Below are 23,762 nucleotides of genomic sequence, written 5' to 3'. Positions count from 1 at the left end.
AGCTGCCTTTTGTTCTAGAAAGTTCCGTTTATCTCCCCTTGCGCTCTTTTTCACCAGCTTGTCTTGGTATCGATACAGCTGGTTACTCAAGACTCTGTCGCTGTTATCTCCATCATTTAGAAGACGTTGTTTTAGTTTCCGACGCTCTTCGATAAGGGTCCATGTCTTATCGGATAACCACTCGTCTTTGGGTCTTTTTTTGTGCCCAATTGTTTCTATTGCTGTCTGGTTGTAGGCTTCTTTTAGGGTGGCCCAGGTTGTCTCCACAGTGGCTTCTCTATCCAAATCTAGGGCCAAGCTCTCAAACCTGTTTGTAAGCTGTATGTTGAACCTATGACGAACTGCTGCGTTTGAGAGCTTTTCAGTGTCGTAGTCAGGTTTCTCTTTGGTTTGGGATTTTTTTGTGGCTTTCAGTTTGAGGGACAGCTTTGCAATCATCAAGGCGTGGTCTGAGGCGACGTCGGCTCCTCTGTAGGCTCTTACATCTTGAAGGCTTGACTTCCACTTTTTGTTGATCAAGATATGGTCAATCTGGTTGTGGGTTCGACCATCAGGCGAGTTCCATGAGTATTTGTGGATAGTTTTATGCTGAAACTGGGTTCCTCCGATGATAAGGTCATTTTTTAGTGCGGAGTCAACTAACAGTATCCCATTCTCATTTATTTCGCCGAGGCCTTGGCTCCCAAGAACCTCAGGACAATAGGACTTGTCGCTCCCCACCTTGGCGTTGAAGTCACCAACAAAGCAGACGAGATCGTGGCTGGGGATATCCTTGGCGACAGCTTGTAGGGTGTTGTAGAAGTTGTCTTTTGTGGTATCGTCTGCCTCATTAGTTGGTGCGTAACATGCGACTACTGTTAACTTAGCTTGGCGACCTGTGAACCGTGCCACGATGATCCTCTCATTTATAAGCGTCCATTTCGTTAGGGCTCTGGACGCAGATTTCGTCAGCATTATGGCGACGCCTGCTTCTTTCTTTTTTCGGTGCCACTGTGCAGGATTGTGGATCCCTTCTTGAGGGTTTGACTACCTGCACCAGTCCAACGGACTTCCGACAGAGCTAGGATGTCAAGGCCATGATTGTCCATCTCATTCACAACCTGTTCTGTTTTAGAAAGTTGAACCATGGTCCTTACGTTCCAAAAACCAAGTTTAATTTCGCAATTCGTTTTCAAAAATCGTGTCCGGGGGCGGTCCGAATTCGTCGTCAAGGAGTCCGGGGGCGGTCCATAGTCGTCGGCAGGTTGCATAGTCGGTATCATGTTGGCTCTCAATTAGACGGTTCTGTGGCAAATCTTTTTTTCCAGGGGCAGGCTGCTAGTCTGCCGCCAAACCCTCCTCCTTTATCCAGGCTTGGGACTGGCTGTATGATTATAAGGCCGCTATGAATAAGTTTCTTAAAGCTGGTGTTGGGTCTCCTTGTTACTATGAGTTGACTAAAATCGAAACTAAATTCGCTTATGAGAAAAATTGAAGAAAAATCATTAAAATGTGTTTTTTCTGCTTGCATGTTTTCTTGTTTTATAATACTTTTTGGAATCTTGGAATTAGAAAGAACAGTGGTCTCTCATATTGTTGGCATTTGCTACTTATTTTTGATTTTTCGTATAGATTACCACCCCCCCCCCAAAAAAAAAACAAAAGAATTATTGTATGAGCCTGTCAATTTCACTTCGTTATAATTACTGCTGTTTCGATAAGGATAAATCCCTAGTTACGCGTCTCCTTGGTTCTAAACGATCAATTGATGCGTGTGACTAACTGAACTGAGCTCGCAGTTATTAGAAAAAGGAAGACTGCATAATAAAATAAAAGCTGAGCAAGCACACAATAAAAGGGACTACAATAAAACAAAAAACAATAATAAAACAGAAAAAAAAATGTAGAATATAGGCTACTTACACACCATCAAAGCTTAGAGCAAAACTAGATTTTTGATAATACTTATAAAAAGAGGGACATTAGTTCGAAAAACAGGAAGTCTTATCTCCCCTGAGATTGTTCAAAAGACCCCTCCACCTGAAAACTTTGAATTCAAGTTGTAGAAATTTGTACTTTATGATTTTCCTTCCTTATCCCAGGAACTTTTTTTTAACCCCAGTCCAAAAGATGTGCAATTATGCTTTTTGTGACTGTGGGGTATTATGGGGTTTCATTTGTTTATTTATTTTATCTTTCAGTTGCCGTCAAGACAAAATATTCCGTAGTATCATTTCAGAACATTTTCCTCTGTCCAGAACCTGTTAGTACTTGAATCCGAAAAACATTATAAATTCTGTGTTTCATATTCAGTGTTAAAACATCTAAGTGCTTAACTTATCAATGTCCGTCAATCCTTCGAATTTGTCAAACCCTAGTTGAACATGTCAGGATTTTCGTTCACCTTTAACCTTTTATGGATATTTGTTCAATGGTAATATTTGTTTAATCGGCTGTAGGTCATGTCCAAGATCTTTTGTGTACCATTATTTAAATATCTCACATTAATTTAGTGTTTGTCGGGTGTGATTATGATAATGATTACAGGCTGTTATAGCTTTTCAATTCTTGGTTTAGGTGTATGTTTTTCGAACACAGCTTTTTTGTTGTTGTTTACACTCTTAATACCTTTAGATTAACAGATTCTTCTCAGATACCTCGTTTGAATGTTCATTTCGAGAGGCAATTTTTTATCGGATGTGTTTGGAAAAAGTGGGCCCGGGAGGGGCTAGTTGCCCTCCGATCACTTTTGACTCTTAGAATGGGCACTAGGACCTCCGATTTCCAATCGAATGAGCCCTCGCCGAAGTTTATGCGACGACCCCCTCCATATGAGGTGCCTCTGAGGAAAAAATAATAATGATGAAACAATGGAGCTGTATGACTTTACTATAGGCAACGTTGTAGATTTGCCTCATATGGATGCTGCATAGCAGTATACTCACGACACACAGTACGTAGCCCCTTATTCAAAACGAGCCACTTTCATAAAGTCCAAATTAAATTTCCGTCATTGGGAGAGAATTTCTCACAACTTCTTTTTGTCACAACTTCACAACTGCACAACAAGTGTCACAACTTCTTTTTGGTTTTAAACAGCCGTCGATAAATCTCACCTCAGTAGTTTATTTTGTTGAATTCCAAGCCGAAAAATACGCAGCCTTCAATTTAATGGTCGTGAACTTGAAAGCTTCCTACATGTCGGGGCCACTTCGTTGAAGCCTTTGCATGACTTGTGATAATAGTTACATAAAAAGATGGCAATACCATCATATACGTACGCACCCATCCAGGGCGCACCCTAAATACCCTTCTGGGGCGCACCTTACACACCCTTCTGGGGCGCACCTTACACACCCTTCCGGGGCACACCTTACACACCCTTCCGGGGCGAACCTTACACACCCTTCCGGGGCGCACCTTATGCACCCCTCCGGGGTGACCCCTGAACATCTTACGAGTGTTGCAGTTTCCTCCGTAATTTGGAGTATTTTTTGTAAAAGTTGCCTTTTTTGCAACTTGTTACTTTTGCCCTTCTAAGCACACTTTCAACCCTAAATGAACTCTTCCTTCCGTCACTGAAGGCGATTTGCGAGAAATAGATAAAAACTTGTATAAAGAACACTCTCGGGGCAACAGCCTATGCTACATACTAACATACTTCTTGGTGTTCATGTAAGCCTAAAATCATAACTATGCGCAGGAGGATGGGATGATATAAGGTACTAAATGGCGCTTTGTTTGTAAAATTGATTGAAGGAACAGACATATACAGAGGAATTTATTGGGGGGAGAGCCATAAACTTAAGAATCATATAAAATAGCCGAATAATATGGCTTGCAAATATAAGGAAAGTCATGATTTCAGGAGGGACATGGGCCCAAAGTACCCTCCCTACACATATTCGCGCCAAATACTGTGCTAGGCACATTTGAAAAATTGGCCAAATTGCCAGTAATTTCATTTTCGACATTTAAATTTCCCTTTGAAAAAATCTTATTAATTCCTCCCCCCCCCCTAAATTTTGGACTGTAAGAAACTAGCCAAACCAGCAGTTACCATCTGCTGGATTTGGTCTGTAAGGAACTATGGCCTAACCAGCAGAATCTACTGAAATATTAGTACTCATTTAAAGACTTAAAACATCAAGAAGGTGTCTATCCCCAGTCGTTCATTCACCCTCCCTTGCCCTATTTAGGGGAGGACAATACGAGGACTTGTTGAAAGCAAGAAATTATTAGAGGGGGAGATAAACTTGCAAAAAAAATGGTACAAATATACGGAAAAAATTGGGGGGGGGCTCAGGCTCCTCTACGTACAGGCTTGATAGAGGAGTTAGCGTCAGGAACACACATTGTGTAAACCAGTGGCACCCTCTGAATAAGTTATTGAATTTTTGTACAATCTAAAACAGTTGCTAAATTCATCAAAAACAGGCGTCCTTTGTCGGAAAGGGTACCTGTTCTGTACGTTGTAAATAAAATAATAAATTGGTGGTATGATTAATTAGTTGTTTCTCACTTTTCAGGTTAGCAAAAGAGTGGATGACCTTTTTGAAGATTTACGAGATGGGCACAAACTTATTTCATTACTGGAAGTGCTCTCACGTGAAAGACTGGTAAGTTTAGTTGATTGGCTTTAAGCTATATTGAAACTGGATTTCTTTTGTTTCAAACTTATATTTGCTTTAATCAGGTTCTGTGACAAGAGGAAAAATTCGGAAAAACTTCTAATGAATAATAAATTTACGAGGTATTTATATTAAGGCCGTGATTAAGTGAACTGATGGAACTCGAAAATCCCATGTTAAAATTGAAAATGTATATTTTAAAAGTACTCTAGTATTCATTGGCGGAAGATACCACTTTTAATATCAGGTTGTAGCCTCTTGAAGATGCTACAAAATGTTTGCTAGGATTTTGCTGTATTCCCTCTAATTGCTTTGAAATCTTAGAAAATGTCTAGCTCTTTTTCACAAGTGTACTATGTGAAGGATATTGCTTTTAGAACAAAATCGATACTATCATGAGCAGAAGACAATAACCTGTAAGATGATTGGAACCATTTTTCGATGTATTTTCCTGTTTTCGAACAGTCCCATAGAATTTTTTCAGCTACCTGAAATTTTTACAAGTTTTTTTGCCACAAAGAATCTTTTCAGATCGTCGATAAAACCCATAGAGACCATATTGGCAAGCGGGAATAATTAACCTGCTATTTCCGCCAATGAATGAGTGCTATTTGAAGGGTTTTTGACAATCGACGGTCTCTAGAGAATTGAGAGACAGAAGGCTACCCTAACTTCAATTTTGAACCCCGATGTTTTCAAGATCACTTAATCACGGCCTTAAACTTAGGCTCAGTTGAAATCTACGTTGTAGGTATATTTTTATTAAATATTTAACATATAGAAATGGTACTTTGGTTGGGTTAAGTTAGGTATTTAATATAATGTATTTTGTACGGAGCCCTACCATAAATCTTTGTTGTAGTTTTCATAATTTTATTACTAAAGTATTGTGTTTTCATCATATTTTGTATATTTCAATATAATTAACCTACCGTTAGTTCTCGAGTGTGTACCATATAATACACAAGTACCAGGACGGCTATTAAACATATAGCCAAAATACTCAATTAGTGGTCTTCTACAATTCACTGTCTTCTATATTTCCTCGTTACTCTCTTCATTGTATGTGTGATGGAAAAACAGTGTGGTCTTCGTCAATATTTGCTTTCTGTATGTTGTCGATCTTCTAAACGGTAAGGCCAAACTCTCGGCCTGATCGCTCTTTACCCCAACCCCTTTGGGTGTTTAAGGGATAAGCAATTCTTTGGTTTTGACAACTCTGAACTCAATGCTTCAGAGATACACCTATGTATTGTAATTAGCCTTCAGACCAAACAACCAGTCAAATTTAGATAAGAAAATAGACTATTACAAAAACCATTAGTGAGATAAGTACCTAGGCGTTGCCGTTGAAATTAATTAACTCTTATGTTTAAACATAAGGATTATGTGATCTATGCCTTATCCTTATTTTCATGGAGATTTTTTCGACGATCCGGAATTGGGTCTTATTACACCTTGTTAGAGTTACGCGGACGTTCATGCCTTTGAATATTTTAAATCAGATCCGGGTCACATTACTTGATTCACTATTTCTCATTCAAACGCAGAAAGAGATTAGGATTAAAGGTTTCCACTTTTCTTTCCAAAAAATATGTAAAATTGCATCGAATTTGGGTAGAAAGTGGTTGATGGGTATCAGGATTTGGTAGAATTTTTGTAGGACTGTTTTTTTTTTATCGTATATTATGTTTTTGGAACAGTTCAAGCGATTTTCGATTGGATTACCTCATACTGAAAGTTGAAGAAGCAGGTCGAGAGAAAGGCGGAAGAAAAAGTGAAATTTTGTTGATCAGTTTTTGTCAAAGTTGACGAAAAATATTACCTCAGAAATGGCATAAAAGTACCATTTTTGGGGGTTCAAAGTTTAGGAGTCTTTTTTTTTGTCGGGAGATCGACTGGAAATTCGGCAGATTCGGAATACTGATAGAAATGAAAACCCTGATTGGTTATTATGTTGAGGTAATTGTTGTCAAATGAGGCTATTTATTGTGTACAGGGCAGTTTGTATTTCTGCTTAGGCATTTGGAGTTATTTTATGTTTATTAGGTTGTGGAAGTGGCACTCAGAAAAAGAAAAAAAGGTGAAATATGGGAGATTACCGGGTTAACAATAAAAATTGCGATAGGTAAGGTGATAGGACGGGCCAGAAGAATGCCTTACTTAGATGTTGGTGCTTCCCTCCTCTTGAAATTGACAATATCGTCGTGCTCAAAACTGAAAAAAAAATGTTGTCTCCCAACTACCACCACTGCTACTAACAACCCACTGCAACACAAAGCCGCCTGAGGCCAACACAGCTACGCACGCTCCTCCTCCATCCCAAGCTATTTAAAGCGTTCTTCTTTACACCCTCCCAGGAAGTTCCCGTTTCCTTTAAATCTTTCTTTATTACATACTTCCACCCTAGACGAGGACGACCTGCTTTCCGTTTAGCCCTAGACGGTTGGCCGAAAAGGACTATCTTCGGCGATCTGCCATCCTATATCCGCAGAACGTGCCCTAGCCATCTCAACCCTTCTTTCATTATAGCCATAGAAAGCGGGATTGAACCCCATTTTTGTACATCCTACTGTTTGAAATACGGTCAGTCAGCCGGGTACCTAGAACAATCCCTAGGCAATTTATATGGAAAACATCAAGTAAATATTCATCCGCTTTTCGGAGCGCCAATGCTTCAGAGCTATATTTAACCACTGTCATCACTGTACCTTCCAATATTCTAATCTTGGTTTGCAGACTTATCTTTCTATTCTTCCAAATTTTGTGAGTGAAAAACACCCTGAGCCTTGGCTATTCTACTTTTAACATCTTCACTGCTCCCACCGTCTTCACTAATAATACTACCAAGGTAAGCGAAGCTGTCTACCTGATTAATCATTTCGTTACCCTACGTCACCTTTTCATCTTCACTTATTCCTAGCCTTAGTAACTTAGTCTTCTTAACTTTGTCTTCTTAGTCATCTTTTCAAATCTATTCTAGCACCCGAACTCGCAGAACCTCTAAAAGTACATTCATTTTGCTCACACTTTCCTATAGGATGTTTAACTCTAAGAAACAGAATCTTGATAACAATAGATACATCAAAAGAATTGAATTTTGATGCTTATTCAAAATATACAAAGTTCATCAAGTTTAATGTCACCCATCAAAAATTACGAACCTGAGAAAATTTGCCCAATTTGGAAAAAGGGGGAAATGACCCTAAAACGTCAAGTGATCTTAATGAAAATTCTACCACCAGATTCAGCATATCAGGGAACCTTACTATAGAAGTTTCAAGCTCCTATGTACAAAAATGTGAAATTTTGCATTTTTTTGCTAGAAGAATGATCACAGATACATGTTTATTTGTTTTTTGTTTGTTTTCCCTAGGGGTTATTGTATCGAAGCAGTTATTGTATTAAGGCTCATTTGATCGGAATTCAAAAGTTGTAGTGCCCTGTTAAGTGAACAAAAATACTGGAGGGCACCAAGCCCTCCTCCCATGCCCCTTTTCAACCAAAGTCATCTGATCCAAATTTTGGGATAGTTATTTTTTTTGCATAGTCGAAAGATCTAATAACTATGTCTTTGAGAATGACATGACCCCCCACAGTCATTAGGGAAGGGTTACAGGCTCTGAACTTTGCCCATTTTTTACATTTAGTATTGGTTATTGGGAAATATACAGACTTTTTTTTTTTGGGGGGGGGGGTTACGTGGGAAGAAATTTCATGGTATTGGGAGGGGTGAGGTATTGAGGAGGGGACTGCCCCCTCCATCACAAATCAAATACTCAGTGGCACCAGGACTAGAACTGTCATCCTGAATGGCATAGTATTGCAAGTCTAGCGCGCCAACCTCTCAGGTAGAATGAACTCTTTTGACTCGCTCAGAAATCGAATGTTAGCTACAGCCCAGTATGCACGGTTGCCAACACGGTCAGTTCCTAAAGTACTACAATAACTCACATTTGTGTCCTGAACAGTGATTTTCGGTGCTATAGTAAAAAAATTTAATGGTGCTAAAATAGGGTTAAAATTGCATTTTAGTGCTATTTTAGCAACCCTGAGAACGTGCTAGAGTGTTACACAAATTAAAATAGCGCTAAAATAGCACTTTCGTGTTACAGATGGCGACCCCGCCAATTTGTTTCTCTCTTTGTAATTCTTATCATGGCGGGGTGGTGTGAATTCTTGTGTGGTGCCTAGTGGAGCGGTTTTGTTTTTAATCATCCGAATAATCAGAAAATGCAAATTCTAGAAAGGGTGGATCAACTAGGAATCTAAATTTAATGTATTACCTTTTAAGGTAGAGTGAAAGGTATTTTTGCTGTGGTAGTTTTAAGAACATTTTATGACATCTAACTACACCTATGATCTTTGTACCTAATTTTTGAAAATATTTCGTTACAACTGCTGCTAACTTCTTTTGGCAGAAGTGTCTAAAATATCAAATATAAAAAACAAAATTGTAAAATTCTAACTCTTATCTGCTCCACCTGAAAATTCTTGAAAACGGTAGAACAGCAAAAAAAAGGGCCAAAACCAAACGAGCGTGATTTTCAGTCAGTGAATAAATGGAAAAGACAAACTAGTTATCTTGGCATGACTTGTGCTAAGCCGTTCCCAGTGCAAAAGATAGGGAAAAAAAAGAAGTTGCAAAAAAACTAAAAACTTAAGTTTTTTATTTATTAGTTTTTTTTACACTGTGCAAAATTTAGCGAAAGACTTCGCCAAAATATCCGCTTTTTCTTTTCCTTTATTGTCTTTTTCGTTTTTTTTTTGCTCTTCGTTCGTACATCTTAGCAATTAGTTTTTAGACTACCCCTATTTTAAAAAGAATTCTTCCTCTAATTTTGCTAATACCCCCAATATTTTGGATTGAATTATTTATCATGATAAGACACATTTCCGACACCCCTAAAAAGATAAACAATAAAGACAGAGGTGCTCCTTCTGTTCAGACATGTTCAGTAGTCTAGTGACTATTGGACTAAATTATGGGTCCCAGTTTCCCCAATTGCATTTTTTGGGGTCAACTATTGTTCCATTACAGTTTTGGTCAAAGCTTCATTCGTAAGGTCTTTCCATGCTTCCTTCGAAGGAGGGCTGACCCCGTTCTGTTTCGTAAATGGTATTTTTGTCCTGACAATATAGAAGGGTAAATTTGTAACTAGTCTTTATGAATATCTTAATCTACCATAAATGTAAAAGATGATTCTTTATTTATGCAATTAAAATTAAAAATTACTTCCTGGCTCTCTTGCCCCACTTGCCCCTAAAAAGTATTCTTGACGCCCTGACATATGCATACCATCTATCGAAGCTGTTTGCCCCTATCTATCCCTCGAAGGATCGTTTCACCAGAGCAATACAAACGATGGATCGCCCACTCTCTGCTACCTGGTAAACTTGGGAACGTCATTTGCTACGCTATGGTATAGTTCTACCATGCCTTGCCTCTCCATGACACGGGTACTGGTTACTTTGTGCCACACTTTCACCATGGGTGGCAAGTGCCACTTGGTGTTCGTGATTTTTTGAAATAGGCCACCCTTGGTATACAAAGTGGTGTTCTTGGTTTGTTTACATGGATATCTTTAAATGCATTCCATTGAATGGATTGTTTTTGCAGATGCAGTTTTTGTCAATGTCATCTTAGAAAAACAAAAGGTGTAACCCATTATCACATCTGTGTAATGTGAAATCATGCTTCCCCAGGTTCAAAAACGGCTTTTCAAGATATAGTACGTTGTATACATTTCTTAGCGCTTTTAGCTGTTTCTCCTGTCGTGTCAGCTAGTGAGTAAGCGATGGAGAAACCGCCAGTTGTCAGCACTTCGATTCAAAAATAAGCCTGTAAATCAGTATTTACTAAGGGTTGCCACAGGGAGTACATTTTTACAGTTCGTAGCACCTTTTTTTTCAAATATAGTGGCGCAGGAGTACATATAAAGAAAGTATCACTTTTTAGTAATTTTATTAAAGTTAGTCAATCTTGAAAAAAAACTTTTATTAAAAGTTTCATTCCTTTTCCTTTTTTTGTCAGTTTAGGGTCACGTGTATGAGAAATTTTCGACGATGATTCTTCTTTTCGTTTTGAAGTACTTTTTTTTACCAGCAAGATCGCGAATGGTACAATGTAAAGAGGTAGACTTCTATGCAGGAATGTAATCAGGAATACCTTTGGTAGTGGTGGTTTTTAGACATGTGTCGCCGCATATTGCCACGCGTCACCAGGGATCCCCCTCATCTCAATTTAGGCGTAACATGAAAATGCGAAGCTGTGTCAATGCTCTGCCATCTCTGTGAATGGAAATATGGCATAGAACTATCGTTCATGCTGCTTGGCAAAAACTTACCTTGAAATCACGTTTGAGACCACACAAACACCTAAAAAATAAGGTATAATTAAATGAATGCAATGAATGGCATACATGCAGCTCCCCAATTTGTAGTAATAGCCATTTTGGCCCTGCAAGTTAATATTGCATAGCGCCCTGAAGGACCTGGCGCCGCCCTTGCCTTTCAGGGAGAGGCAATTAATAAACACAAAATTATTTGATAATTTGATTAACAGTGCTCAACAGTTCGAGAAAGCTTGGGATTTTGGAGGTGCCCGGACCCTAAAATGCCCCCCTCCGTGTACGTCCCTGCTTGTATGTAATATAGTAACATCAAACCACTGGCGGACTGAGTCCCTCCCCCCAAGTTTTTTTGGCACCTCCTTTCCCTGTTTTTTCTCTCTTTTTCAGAATAAATTTGTCAATTTGGGCAATTTTTGACAGCTTTTTCACATTGTCCCCTCCAAGATCTTGCTCACGCCCTTTTCACACTGGGCCTCCCCCAAGATCTTGTTCTAGATCCGCCCCTTCTTCAAACCGTGACTGTTAGAACATTAAATTCTGCATATAAAGCGTTGTGATTCTGGATAAGCAATATCTTAACTTCAATTTGATGAGCTTCCACTTTCTGTAATTGTAATTTGCACAATCACCATTCTCCAACAACACAAGACGAATTGGGTTATTAAGTTTGAGTAATGTGAAACCCTGCATTTCCAGATGGAAGGGCGGTATATTGCCGAAACAAGAGTCAAATTTCATATTTTTCTATATCTGAGAAATGAGGAGATATTCTGAGAACCCTTGTCTTGACAGATTTAATGATGAAGCAGGGGAAATCGTTGTAAATATCGTTAAAGAAGTCGAGAAAACACATTTTCCATGGAGATAAACCTTTTTAATAGCTTATTTGGTACTTGTATGATATACCCCCTAACGCTCAAGTTGTACATGTATTGACGCATATATATATATATATATATATATATATATATATATATATATATATATATATATATATATATATATATATATATATATATATATATATATATATATATATATATATATATATATATATATATATATATATATATATATATATATATATATATATATATATATATATATATATATATATATGCTAGCTGTTGTATATATATATATATATATATATATATATATATATATATATATATATATATATATATATATATATATATATATATACTAGCTGTTGGGGTGGCGCTTCGCGCCACCCCAACACCTAGTTGGTGGGGGCGCTTCGCCCCCCCCCCCCAAGCCCCCCCCCGCGCGCGTAAGTCGTTACGCGCCATATTAGTTACGCGCCATTGTAGTTGTGTCCCTATGTCCCACCTGTGAATCGACCATTCCCTGAGTCGCCATCGTCATTTATATATCCCCCTGTGCACCCCGGCGTCCCCTTTGTAGTTATGTCCCTGTGTCCCGGTCGTCGTCATTTATACTCCCTGTGTCCCGGTGCTTTGTTGATTGCTAATCGAACATACCTTTTGTCCCGGTCGCTTTCTCTTTGAGTGTCGTCATTTATTTAGATTGTTTCTCCTTTATTTTTCAATTTTTTTCCTTTTTTTAGTTTTTTTTCTTTTTTAGTTCTTTTAGTTTTTACCTTTTTTAGTTTTTTTTAGTTTTTTTCTTTTTACTTTTTTTTTTAGTTTTTATCTTTTTTATTTTTTTTTTATTTTTATTCTTAATTTTATTAGTTTTCTTTTTCTCTTCTATTTTTCAGTTTTTTCCTTTTTTTTAAGTTTTTTTTTTTAGTTTTTAGTTTTTTTAGTTTTTTTTCCTTTTTTTCTTTTTAGTTTTTTATTGGTTTTTACCTTTTTTTTTAGCTTTTTTAGTTTTTTTCGTTTTTTCTTTTTACTTTTTTTTTAGTTTTTATCTTTTTTATTTTTTTTATTTTATTCTTAATTTTATTAGTTTTCTTTTTCTCTTCTATTTTTCAGTTTTTTCCTTTTTTTAAGTTTTTTTTTTAGTTTTTAGTTTTTTTAGTTTTTTAGTTTTTTTAGTTTTTTTTAGTTTTTTAGCTTTTTTATTTTTTTTATTAGTTTTTAGTTTTTTTTGTAGTTTTTGCCTTTTTTAAGTTTTTTCAGTTTTTTTTTTAGTTTTTAGTTTTTTACCTTTTTTATGGATCGTCACCTGATCCACAGATCCACAGACAGAAGCGCCCCCCCAAGCCCCCCCGCGCGCGTAAGTCGTTACGCGCCATATTAGTTACGCGCCATTGTAGTTGTGTCCCTATGTCCCACCTGTGAATCGACCATTCCCTGAGTCGCCATCGTCATTTATATATCCCCCTGTGCACCCCGGCGTCCCCTTTGTAGTTGTGTCCCTGTGTCCCGTTCGTCGTCATTTATACTCCCTGTGTCCCGGTGCTTTGTTGATTGCTAATCGAACATTCCTTTTGTCCCGGTCGCTTTCTCTTTGAGTGTCGTCATTTATTTAGATTGTTTCTCCTTTATTTTTCAGTTTTTTTTCTTTTTTTTAGTTTTTTTTTCTTTTTTAGTTGTTTTAGTTTTTACCTTTTTTAGTTTTTTTAGTTTTTTTCTTTTTACTTTTTTTTTAGTTTTTATCTTTTTTATTTTTTTTATTTTTATTCTTAATTTTATTAGTTTTCTTTCTCTCTTCTATTTTTCAGTTTTTTCCTTTTTTTTAAGTTTTTTTTTTTAGTTTTTAGTTTTTTTAGTTTTTTTTCCTTTTTTTCTTTTTAGTTTTTTATTGGTTTTTACCTTTTTTTTTTTAGCTTTTTTAGTTTTTTTCGTTTTTTCTTTTTACTTTTTTTTTAGTTTTTATCTTTTTTATTTTTTTTATTTTATTCTTAATTTTATTAGTTTTCTTTTTCTCTTCTATTTTTCAGTTTTTTCCTTTTTTTAAGTTTTTTTTTTAGTTTTTAGTTTTTTTAGTTTTTTAGTTTTTTTAGTTTTTTTAGGTTTTTTAGTTTTTTAGCTTTTTTATTTTTTTTTATTAGTTTTTAGTTTTTTTTGTAGTTTTTGCCTTTTTTAAGTTTTTTCAGTTTTTATTTTAGTTTTTAGTTTTTTACCTTTTTTATGGATCGTCACCTGATCCACAGATCCACAGACAGAAGCGCCCCCCCAAGCCCCCCCGCGCGCGTAAGTCGTTACGCGCCATATTAGTTACGCGCCATTGTAGTTGTGTCCCTATGTCCCACCTGTGAATCGACCATTCCCTGAGTCGCCATCGTCATTTATATATCCCCCTGTGCACCCCGGCGTCCCCTTTGTAGTTGTGTCCCTGTGTCCCGGTCGTCGTCATTTATACTCCCTGTGTCCCGGTGCTTTGTTGATTGCTAATCGAGCATTCCTTTTGTCCCGGTCGCTTTCTCTTTGAGTGTCGTCATTTATTTAGATTGTTTCTCCTTTATTTTTCAGTTTTTTTTCTTTTTTTTAGTTTTTTTTCTTTTTTAGTTCTTTTAGTTTTTACCTTTTTTAGTTTTTTTAGTTTTTTTCTTTTTACTTTTTTTTAGTTTTTATCTTTTTTATTTTTTTTTATTTTTATTCTTAATTTTATTAGTTTTCTTTTTCTCTTCTATTTTTCAGTTTTTTCCTATTTTTTAAGTTTTTTTTTTAGTTTTTAGTTTTTTTAGTTTTTTTTCCTTTTTTTCTTTTTAGTTTTTTATTGGTTTTTACCTTTTTTTTTAGCTTTTTTAGTTTTTTTCGTTTTTTCTTTTTACTTTTTTTTTTAGTTTTTATCTTTTTTATTTTTTTTTATTTTATTCTTAATTTTATTCATTTATATATCCCCCTGTGCACCCCGGCGTCCCCTTTGTAGTTATGTCCCTGTGTCCTGGTCGTCGTCATTTATACTCCCTGTGTCCCGGTGCTTTGTTGATTGCTAATCAAACATTCCTTTTGTCCCGGTCGCTTTCTCTTTGAGTGTCGTCATTTATTTAGATTGTTTCTCCTTTATTTTTCAGTTTTTTTCCTTTTTTTAGTTTTTTTTCTTTTTTAGTTCTTTTAGTTTTTACCTTTTTTAGTTTTTTTTAGTTTTTTAGATGAAATTTTTTTTTAGTTTTTTTCCTTTTTTTCTTTTTAGTTTTTTATTGGTTTTTACCTTTTTTTTAGCTTTTTTAGTTTTTTTCGTTTTTTCTTTTTACTTTTTTTTTAGTTTTTATCTTTTTTATTTTTTTATATTTTTATTCTTAATTTTATTAGTTTTCTTTTTCTCTTCTATTTTTCAGTTTTTTCCTTTTTTTAATATTTTTTTTAGTTTTTAGTTTTTTTATTTATTTTTTTCCTTTTTTTCTTTTTAGTTTTTTATTGGTTTTTACCTTTTTTTTTTAGCTTTTTTAATTTTTTTCGTTTTTTCTTTTTACTTTTTTTTTTAGTTTTTATCTTTTTTATTTTTTTTGATTTTATTCTTAATTTTATTAGTTTTCTTTTTCTCTTCTATTTTTCAGTTTTTTCCTTTTTTAAGTTTTTTTTTTAGTTTTTAGTTTTTTTAGTTTTTTAGTTTTTTTAATTTTTTTAATTTTTTAGCTTTTTTATTTTTTTTATTAGTTTTTAGTTTTTTTTTGTAGTTTTTGCCTTTTTTTTAGTTTTTTCAGTTTTTTTTTTAGTTTTTAGTTTTTTACCTTTTTTGTGGATCGTCACCTGATCCACAGATCCACAGATCCACAGACAGACAGACAGCTTATTTTTATTTATTTTTTATTTTTTTTTATTTTTTTTTATTTTATTCTTAATTTTATTAGTTTTCTTTTTCTCTTCTATTTTTCAGTTTTTTCCTTTTTTTAAGTTTTTTTTTTTAGTTTTTAGTTTTTTTAGTTTTTTAGTTTTTTTAGTTTTTTTAGCTTTTTTATTTTTTTTATTTTTTTTTATTAGTTTTTAGTTTTTTTTGTAATTTTTGCCTTTTTTTAGTTTTTTCAGTTTTTTTTTTAGTTTTTACCTTTTTTGTGGATCGTCACCTGATCCACACACAGACAACTTATTTTTATATATATAGATATATATATAAATAAGTTGTCTGTCTGTGGATCTGTGGATCAGGTGACGTCATGTTTCTGTGTCGGCTGACGTCATGTTTTCGACTGACGAAATTACAGACCGGGACATCGGGACACAAATGACGACCGGGACACCGGCACAAAGGGAATATAAATGACGACCGGGACACAAGGAATGTTCGATTAGCAATCACCATCAACAAAGCACCGGGATACAAATGACGACCGGGACACAGGGAGTATAAATGATGACCAGGACATAAGTAAAAAAAAATTAAAAACTAAAAAAAGGTAAAAACTACAAAAAAACTAAAAAGAAAAAAAAACTAAAAACTAATAAAAAATTAAAAAGGTAAAAAGCTAAAAAAAAACTAAAAAAGAAAATAGAATGAAAACGGAAAAAAAATGAAAAATAAAGGAGAAAAACAAAACTAAAAAAAAAAGAAAAAAAAACTAAAAAAAGGTAAAAAACTAAAACCTAAAAAAAGACCAATTCAAAAACGAATGTATATACAGACCGGGACACAAATGACGACCGGGACACAGGGAATATAAATGACAACCAGGACACTCAAAGAGAAATTACAGACCGGGACACCGGAACACAAATGACGACCGAGACAAAAATGACGACCGGGACACCGCGACACAGGGAATATAAATTACGACCGCGACACTCAAAGAGAAATTACAAACTGGGAAACCGGGACACAAATGACGACCGGGACACAGGGAAACAACAACAACGGGAACGCCGGGGGGCACAGGGGGATATATAAATGACGACAGGGACACAGGGAATGTTCGATTAGCAATCACCATCAACAAAGCTCAAGGGCAATCATAAGAATAATGAGGTATAGATCTGAACTCAGATTATTTTTTCCATGGACAATTATATGTTGCATGTTCAAGAGTCGGTAAACCTGACAATCTATTTATATGCACAGACAATGGGACAGCCAAGAATGTTGTACATTCGCAAGTTTTACGTAGTTAAAAATATATATATATATATCTATCTATATTCACAGGTGGGACACAGGGACGCAACTACAATGGCGCGTAACGACTTGCGCGCGCGGGGGGGCTTGGGGGGTGGCGCGAAGCGCCACCCCAACAGCTAGTAGTATATATATATATATATATATATATATATATATATATATATATATATATATATACTAGCTGTTGGGGTGGCGCTTCGCGCCTAAGTCGTTACGCGCCATATTAGTTACGTGCCATTGTAGTTGTGTCCCTATGTCCCACCTGTGAATATATATATATATATATATATATATATATATATATATATATATATATATATATATATATATATATATATATATATATATATATATATATATATATATATATATATATATATATATATATATATATATATATATATATATATATATATATATATATATATATATATATATATATATGTTTTTAACTACGTAAAACTTGCGAATATACAACATTCTTTGCTGTCCCATTATCTAAATAGAATGTCAGGTTTAACGACTCTTGAACATGCAACATATAATGGTCCATGGGAAAACAATCCGTATTCAGATCTATACCTTATGATTCTAATGATTGCCCTTGAGCTTTGTTAATGGTGATTGCTAATCGACGATTCCCTGTGTCGCCATCGTCATTTATATATCCCCCTGAGCCCCCCGGAGTCCCTGTTGTAGTTGTGTCCCTGTGTCCCGGTCATCATGTCCCGGTGTCCCGGTCGTCATTTGTGTCCCGGTCTGTATGTACATTCGTTTTTGAATTGGTCTTTTTTTTAGGTTTTAGTTTTTTACCTTTAATTTGTGTCCCGGTGCTTTGTTGATGGTGATTGCTAATCGAACATTCCTTGTGTCCCGGTCGTCATTTATATTCTCTATGTGCCGTGTCCCGGTCGTCATTTGTGTCCCGATGTCCCGGTCTGTAATTTCGTCAGTCGAAAACATGACGTCAGCCGACACAGAAACATGACGTCACCTGATCCACAGACAGACAGACAACTTATTTTTATATATAGATATATATATATACTAGCTGTTGGGGTGGCGCTTCGCGCCACCCCAACACCTAGTTGGTGGGGGCGCTTCGCGTCCCCACGCGTCCCACACTATCCCAGTGTCCCGGTCTGTATATACATTCGTTTTTTAGTTTTGTTTTTCTCCTTTATTTTTTTCCTTTTTTTTTCTTTTTTAGTTTATTTAGATTTTTAGATTTTTTAGTTTTTTTATTAGTTTTTAGTTTTTTTTTCTTTTTAGTTTTTTTGTCCCGGTCGTCATTTATATCCCCCTGTTTCCCCCGGTGTCCCCGTTGTAGTTGTGTCCCTGTGTCCCGGTCGTCATTTATATTCCCTGTGTCCCGGTCGTCATTTGTATCCCGTGTCCCGGTCTGTATATACATTCGTTTTTTAGTTTTGTTTTTCTCCTTTATTTTTTTCCTTTTTTTTTTCTTTTTTAGTTTATTTAGATTTTTAGATTTTTTAGTTTTTTTATTAGTTTTTAGTTTTTTTTTTCTTTTTAGTTTTTTTGTAGTTTTTACCTTCTTTTTAGTTTTGTTAGTTTTTTTTTTTACTTATGTCCTGGTCGTCATTTATACTCCCTGTGTCCCGGTGCTTTGTTGATTGCTAATTGAACATTCCTTTTGTCCTGGTCGCTTTCTCTTTGAGTGTCGTCATTTATTTTTTTCTTTTTTAATTCTTTTAGTTTTTACCTTTTTTAGTTTTTTTTAGTTTTTTAGATGAAAATTTTTTTTATTTTTTTCCTTTTTTTCTTTTTAGTTTTTTATTGGTTTTTACCTTTATTTTAGCTTATTTTTCAGTTTTTTCCTTTTTTTAGTTTTTTTTTATTTTTTATTTTTTTAGTTTTTTACCTTTTTTTAGTTTTTTTAGTTTTTTTAGTTTTTTAGCTTTTTTACTTTTTTTATTAGTTTTTAGTTTTTTTTGTAGTTTTTGCCTTTTTTTAGTTTTTTCAGTTTTTTTTTTAGTTTTTTATTGGTTTTTACCTTTATTTTAGCTTATTTTTCAGTTTTTTTTCCTTTTTTTTGTTTTTTTTTAGTTTTTAGTTTTTTTAGTTTTTTACCTTTTTTTTTAGTTTTTTTAGTTTTTTAGCTTTTTTACTTTTTTTATTAGTTTTTAGTTTTTTTGTAGTTTTTGCCTTTTTTTAGTTTTTTTAGTTTTTTAGCTTTTTTATTAGTTTTTAGTTTTTTTTGTAGTTTTTGCCTTTTTTTTAGTTTTTTTAGTTTTTTAGCTTTTTTATTTTTTTTATTAGTTTTTAGTTTTTTTGTAGTTTTGCCTTTTTTTAGTTTTTTCAGTTTTGACGTCACCTGATCCAGTTTTTTCAGGTGACGTCACCTGATCCACAGATCCACACACAGACAACTTATTTTTATATATATAGATATATATATATATATATATATATATATATATATCTATATATCTATATATATAAAAATAAGTTGTCTGTGTGTGGATCTGTGGATCTGTGGATCAGGTGACGTTCCACAAAAAAGGTAAAAAACTAAAAACTAAAAAAAAAAACTGAAAAAACTAAAAAAAGGCAAAAACTACAAAAAAAAAACTAAAAACTAATAAAAAAAATAAAAAAGCTAAAAAACTAAAAAAACTAAAAAAACTAAGTAACTAAAAAAACTAAAAACTAAAAAAAAAAAACTTAAAAAAAGGAAAAAACTGAAAAATAGAAGAGAAAAAGAAAACTAATAAAATTAAGAATAAAATAAAAAAAAATAAAAAATATATAAAAATAAGCTGTCTGTCTGTCTGTGGATCTGTGGATCTGTGGATCAGGTGACGATCCACAAAAAAGGTAAAAAACTAAAAACTAAAAAAAAAACTGAAAAAACTAAAAAAAAGGCAAAAACTACAAAAAAAACTAAAAACTAATAAAAAAAATAAAAAAGCTAAAAAACTAAAAAAACTAAAAAAACTAAAAACTAAAAAAAAACTTAAAAAAGGAAAAAACTGAAAAATAGAAGAGAAAAAGAAAACTAATAAAATTAAGAATAAAATAAAAAAAAATAAAAAAGATAAAAACTAAAAAAAAAAGTAAAAAGAAAAAACGAAAAAAACTAAAAAAGCTAAAAAAAAGGTAAAAACCAATAAAAAACTAAAAAGAAAAAAAGGAAAAAAAAACTAAAAAAACTAAAAACTAAAAAAAAAACTTAAAAAAAAGGAAAAAAACTGAAAAATAGAAGAGAAAAAGAAAACTAATAAAATTAAGAATAAAAATAAAAAAAAAATAAAAAAGATAAAAACTAAAAAAAAAGTAAAAAGAAAAAACGAAAAAAACTAAAAAAGCTAAAAAAAAGGTAAAAACCAATAAAAAACTAAAAAGAAAAAAAGGAAAAAAACTAAAAAAAAATTTCATCTAAAAAACTAAAAAAAACTAAAAAAGGTAAAAACTAAAAGAACTAAAAAAGAAAAAAAAACTAAAAAAGGAAAAAAACTGAAAAATAAAGGAGAAACAATCTAAATAAATGACGACACTCAAAGAGAAAGCGACCGGGACAAAAGGAATGTTCGATTAGCAATCAACAAAGCACCGGGACACAGGGAGTATAAATGACGACGACCGGGACACAGGGACATAACTACAAAGGGGACGCCGGGGTGCACAGGGGGATATATAAATGAATAAAATTAAGAATAAAATAAAAAAAAAATAAAAAAGATAAAAACTAAAAAAAAAAGTAAAAAGAAAAAACGAAAAAAACTAAAAAAGCTAAAAAAAAGGTAAAAACCAATAAAAAACTAAAAAAAAAACTAAAAACTAATAAAAAAAATAAAAAAGCTAAAAAACTAAAAAAACAAAAAAAAACTAAAAACTAAAAAAAAAACTTAAAAAAAAGGAAAAAACTGAAAAATAGAAGAGAAAAAGAAAACTAATAAAATTAAGAATAAAATAAAAAAAATAAAAAACATATAAAAATAAGCTGTCTGTCTGTCTGTGGATCTGTGGATCAGGTGACGATCCACAAAAAAGGTAAAAAACTAAAAACTAAAAAAAAAAACTGAAAAAACTAAAAAAAGGCAAAAACTACAAAAAAACTAAAAACTAATAAAAAAAATAAAAAAGCTAAAAAACTAAAAAAACTAAAAAAACTAAAAAAGTAAAAAAAGTAAAAACTAAAAAAAAAACTTAAAAAAAGGAAAAAACTGAAACATAGAAGAGAAAAAGAAAACTAATAAAATTAAGAATAAAATAAAAAAAAATAAAAAAGATAAAAACTAAAAAAAAAGTAAAAAGAAAAAACGAAAAAAACTAAAAAAGCTAAAAAAAAAGGTAAAAACCAATAAAAAACTTAAAAGAAAAAAAGGAAAAAAAAACTAAAAAAACTAAAAACTAAAAAAAAAACTTAAAAAAAAGGAAAAAACTGAAAAATAGAAGAGAAAAAGAAAACTAATAAAATTAAGAATAAAAATAAAAAAAATAAAAAAGATAAAAACTAAACAAAAAGTAAAAAGAAAAAACGAAAAAAACTAAAAAAGCTAAAAAAAAGGTAAAAACCAATAAAAAACTAAAAAGAAAAAAAAGGAAAAAAACTAAAAAAAATTTCATCTAAAAAACTAAAAAAAACTAAAAAAGGTAAAAACTAAAAGAACTAAAAAAGAAAAAAAACTAAAAAAAGGAAAAAAACTGAAAAATAAAGGAGAAACAATCTAAATAAATGACGACACTCAAAGAGAAAGCGACCGGGACAAAAGGAATGTTCGATTAGCAATCAACAAAGCACCGGGACACAGGGAGTATAAATGACGACGACCGGGACACAGGGACATAACTACAAAGGGGACGCCGGGGTGCACAGGGGGATATATAAATGAATAAAATTAAGAATAAAATAAAAAAAAAATAAAAAAGATAAAAACTAAAAAAAAAAGTAAAAAGAAAAAACGAAAAAACTAAAAAAGCTAAAAAAAAGGTAAAAACCAATAAAAAACTAAAAAGAAAAAAAGGAAAAAAAACTAAAAAAACTAAAAACTAAAAAAAAACTTAAAAAAAAGGAAAAAAACTGAAAAATAGAAGAGAAAAAGAAAACTAATAAAATTAAGAATAAAAATAAAAAAAAATAAAAAAGATAAAACTAAAAAAAAAGTAAAAAGAAAAAAACTAAAAAAAAATAAAAAAGGTAAAAACTAAAAGAACTAAAAAAGAAAAAAAACTAAAAAAAGGAAAAAAACTGAAAAATAAAGGAGAAACAATCTAAATAAATGACGACACTCAAAGAGAAAGCGACCGGGACAAAAGGAATGTTCGATTAGCAATCAACAAAGCACCGGGACACAGGGAGTATAAATGACGACGACCGGGACACAGGGACATAACTACAAAGGGGACGCCGGGGTGCACAGGGGGATATATAAATGACGATGGCGACTCAGGGAATGGTCGATTCACAGGTGGGACATAGGGACACAACCACAATGGCGCGTAACTAATATGGCGCGTAACGACTTACGCGCGCGGGGGGGCTTGGGGGTGGCGCGAAGCGCCCCCACCAACTAGGTGTTGGGGTGGCGCGAAGCGCCACCCCAACAGCTAGCATATATATATATATTACTAAATAATTTTATTATTAAGACCTTATTATTACTTAGTAATATGATACTTTTTATCCATCTAACCACGTGTATTTCTTTGTAGGTTTGCTGCTTAGTCTTGTTCTTTTTTCTTTGACTGATTTGATTCCCCTTTTTTCTAGCCCCGAGAGCGAGGTCGAATGCGTTTTCATATGCTTCAGAATGTACAGACTTGTTTAGATTATCTCCGGTATCGAAAGGTAGGTTGAATGTTTATATTTTAAACTAATTTATCTGATGTCATAGAGCAGTGATTCTCGGCTTTTTTTTTACCATTGCCGTGCCTAGGCTGTGCACCCCCCTCCTTAACATTCTGGATAATCTACAACCTTCGGATAATATTACAACCTAGATCTACAAAATCCATATGGATCTACAACCTCGGATAATCTGCAAACTTCGGATCCACAACCTTAGAAGACTATTCTGCCACTACGCCGCTCTGACTAGAGATTAGTCACACACTTGTTGAATGTATATATGCAAATGCTGAAAAAAACAATAAAAGCCATTTGTGTGAATTTACATCATTGTGATGTTGCGAAATCTATCAATTTATTGTTATGACGACATACTCAAAATTTCACTGCATAATTAAGAAAATCTCATGCATTTCCAGTATTATCAGTATATTTTCAGGGAATCAATGCTCTAAAATTGAAATTTTAGTGTTGCTTTGAGATTTTCATTTAAATATTCCAGGTACCATAATAACCTAACTGAATTCATGTGCTGTTAAATCGCACAAAAGTTTTACAATAAGCTTAAGAATACCTGGCTTGAATCAGTAATAGCCCATTTTTTACTTATTGATTCTTTACAATTGAGAACTGTTAATTGTGCTTACAGTTTTCAGTTTCGGCCTTACTTGGAGTACCAACGCCAGTGAAATTAAATCTGATAGGTCCAATCTGTTAAGTGGAAGTTCTACCTTGCAAATTCCTTAAAAATATCGTTATTCCAAAAAAAAAACACGAAAAATAAGAAATTCAGTTTTAATAAGAAGACCTTTATATATAATTATGCATTTTTATTAGTAGCAGATGCAAAAAAGAAAAAAAAAACACCTGGGTGAAAAATTGGGGAAAAAATAAGCAAAAACATATGACTTTAAACAACTTAACGTCATATGTTTAATTAAACAAATTAAATTTAAATTAATATATTAAGTTAAACTAGGGAATTAAACTTTAATAATTAAA

At 33.1% G+C, this 23,762-nt stretch overlaps 1 protein-coding gene across 1 annotated transcript in view; it reads left to right on the top strand.

Annotated features, from left to right (window-relative positions):
- Window positions 1-23,762, top strand: part of LOC136028353 (microtubule-actin cross-linking factor 1-like) — a gene marked incomplete in the record, with an annotated part of 451,602 nt that overhangs the window by 122,995 nt on the left and 304,845 nt on the right. Inside the window, 2 exon segments of the mRNA XM_065706142.1 lie at window positions 4,509-4,598; window positions 22,683-22,760. Of these exon segments, the coding sequence (XP_065562214.1) occupies window positions 4,509-4,598; window positions 22,683-22,760 (168 nt within the window).

This window comes from Artemia franciscana, chromosome 6, assembly GCF_032884065.1.
Source record: "Artemia franciscana chromosome 6, ASM3288406v1, whole genome shotgun sequence".
Classification (NCBI taxonomy): Eukaryota; Metazoa; Arthropoda; class Branchiopoda; order Anostraca; family Artemiidae; genus Artemia; species Artemia franciscana.
Note: the sequence above shows the minus strand (reverse complement) of the source record. Positions and strands in the feature narration are given on the sequence as shown.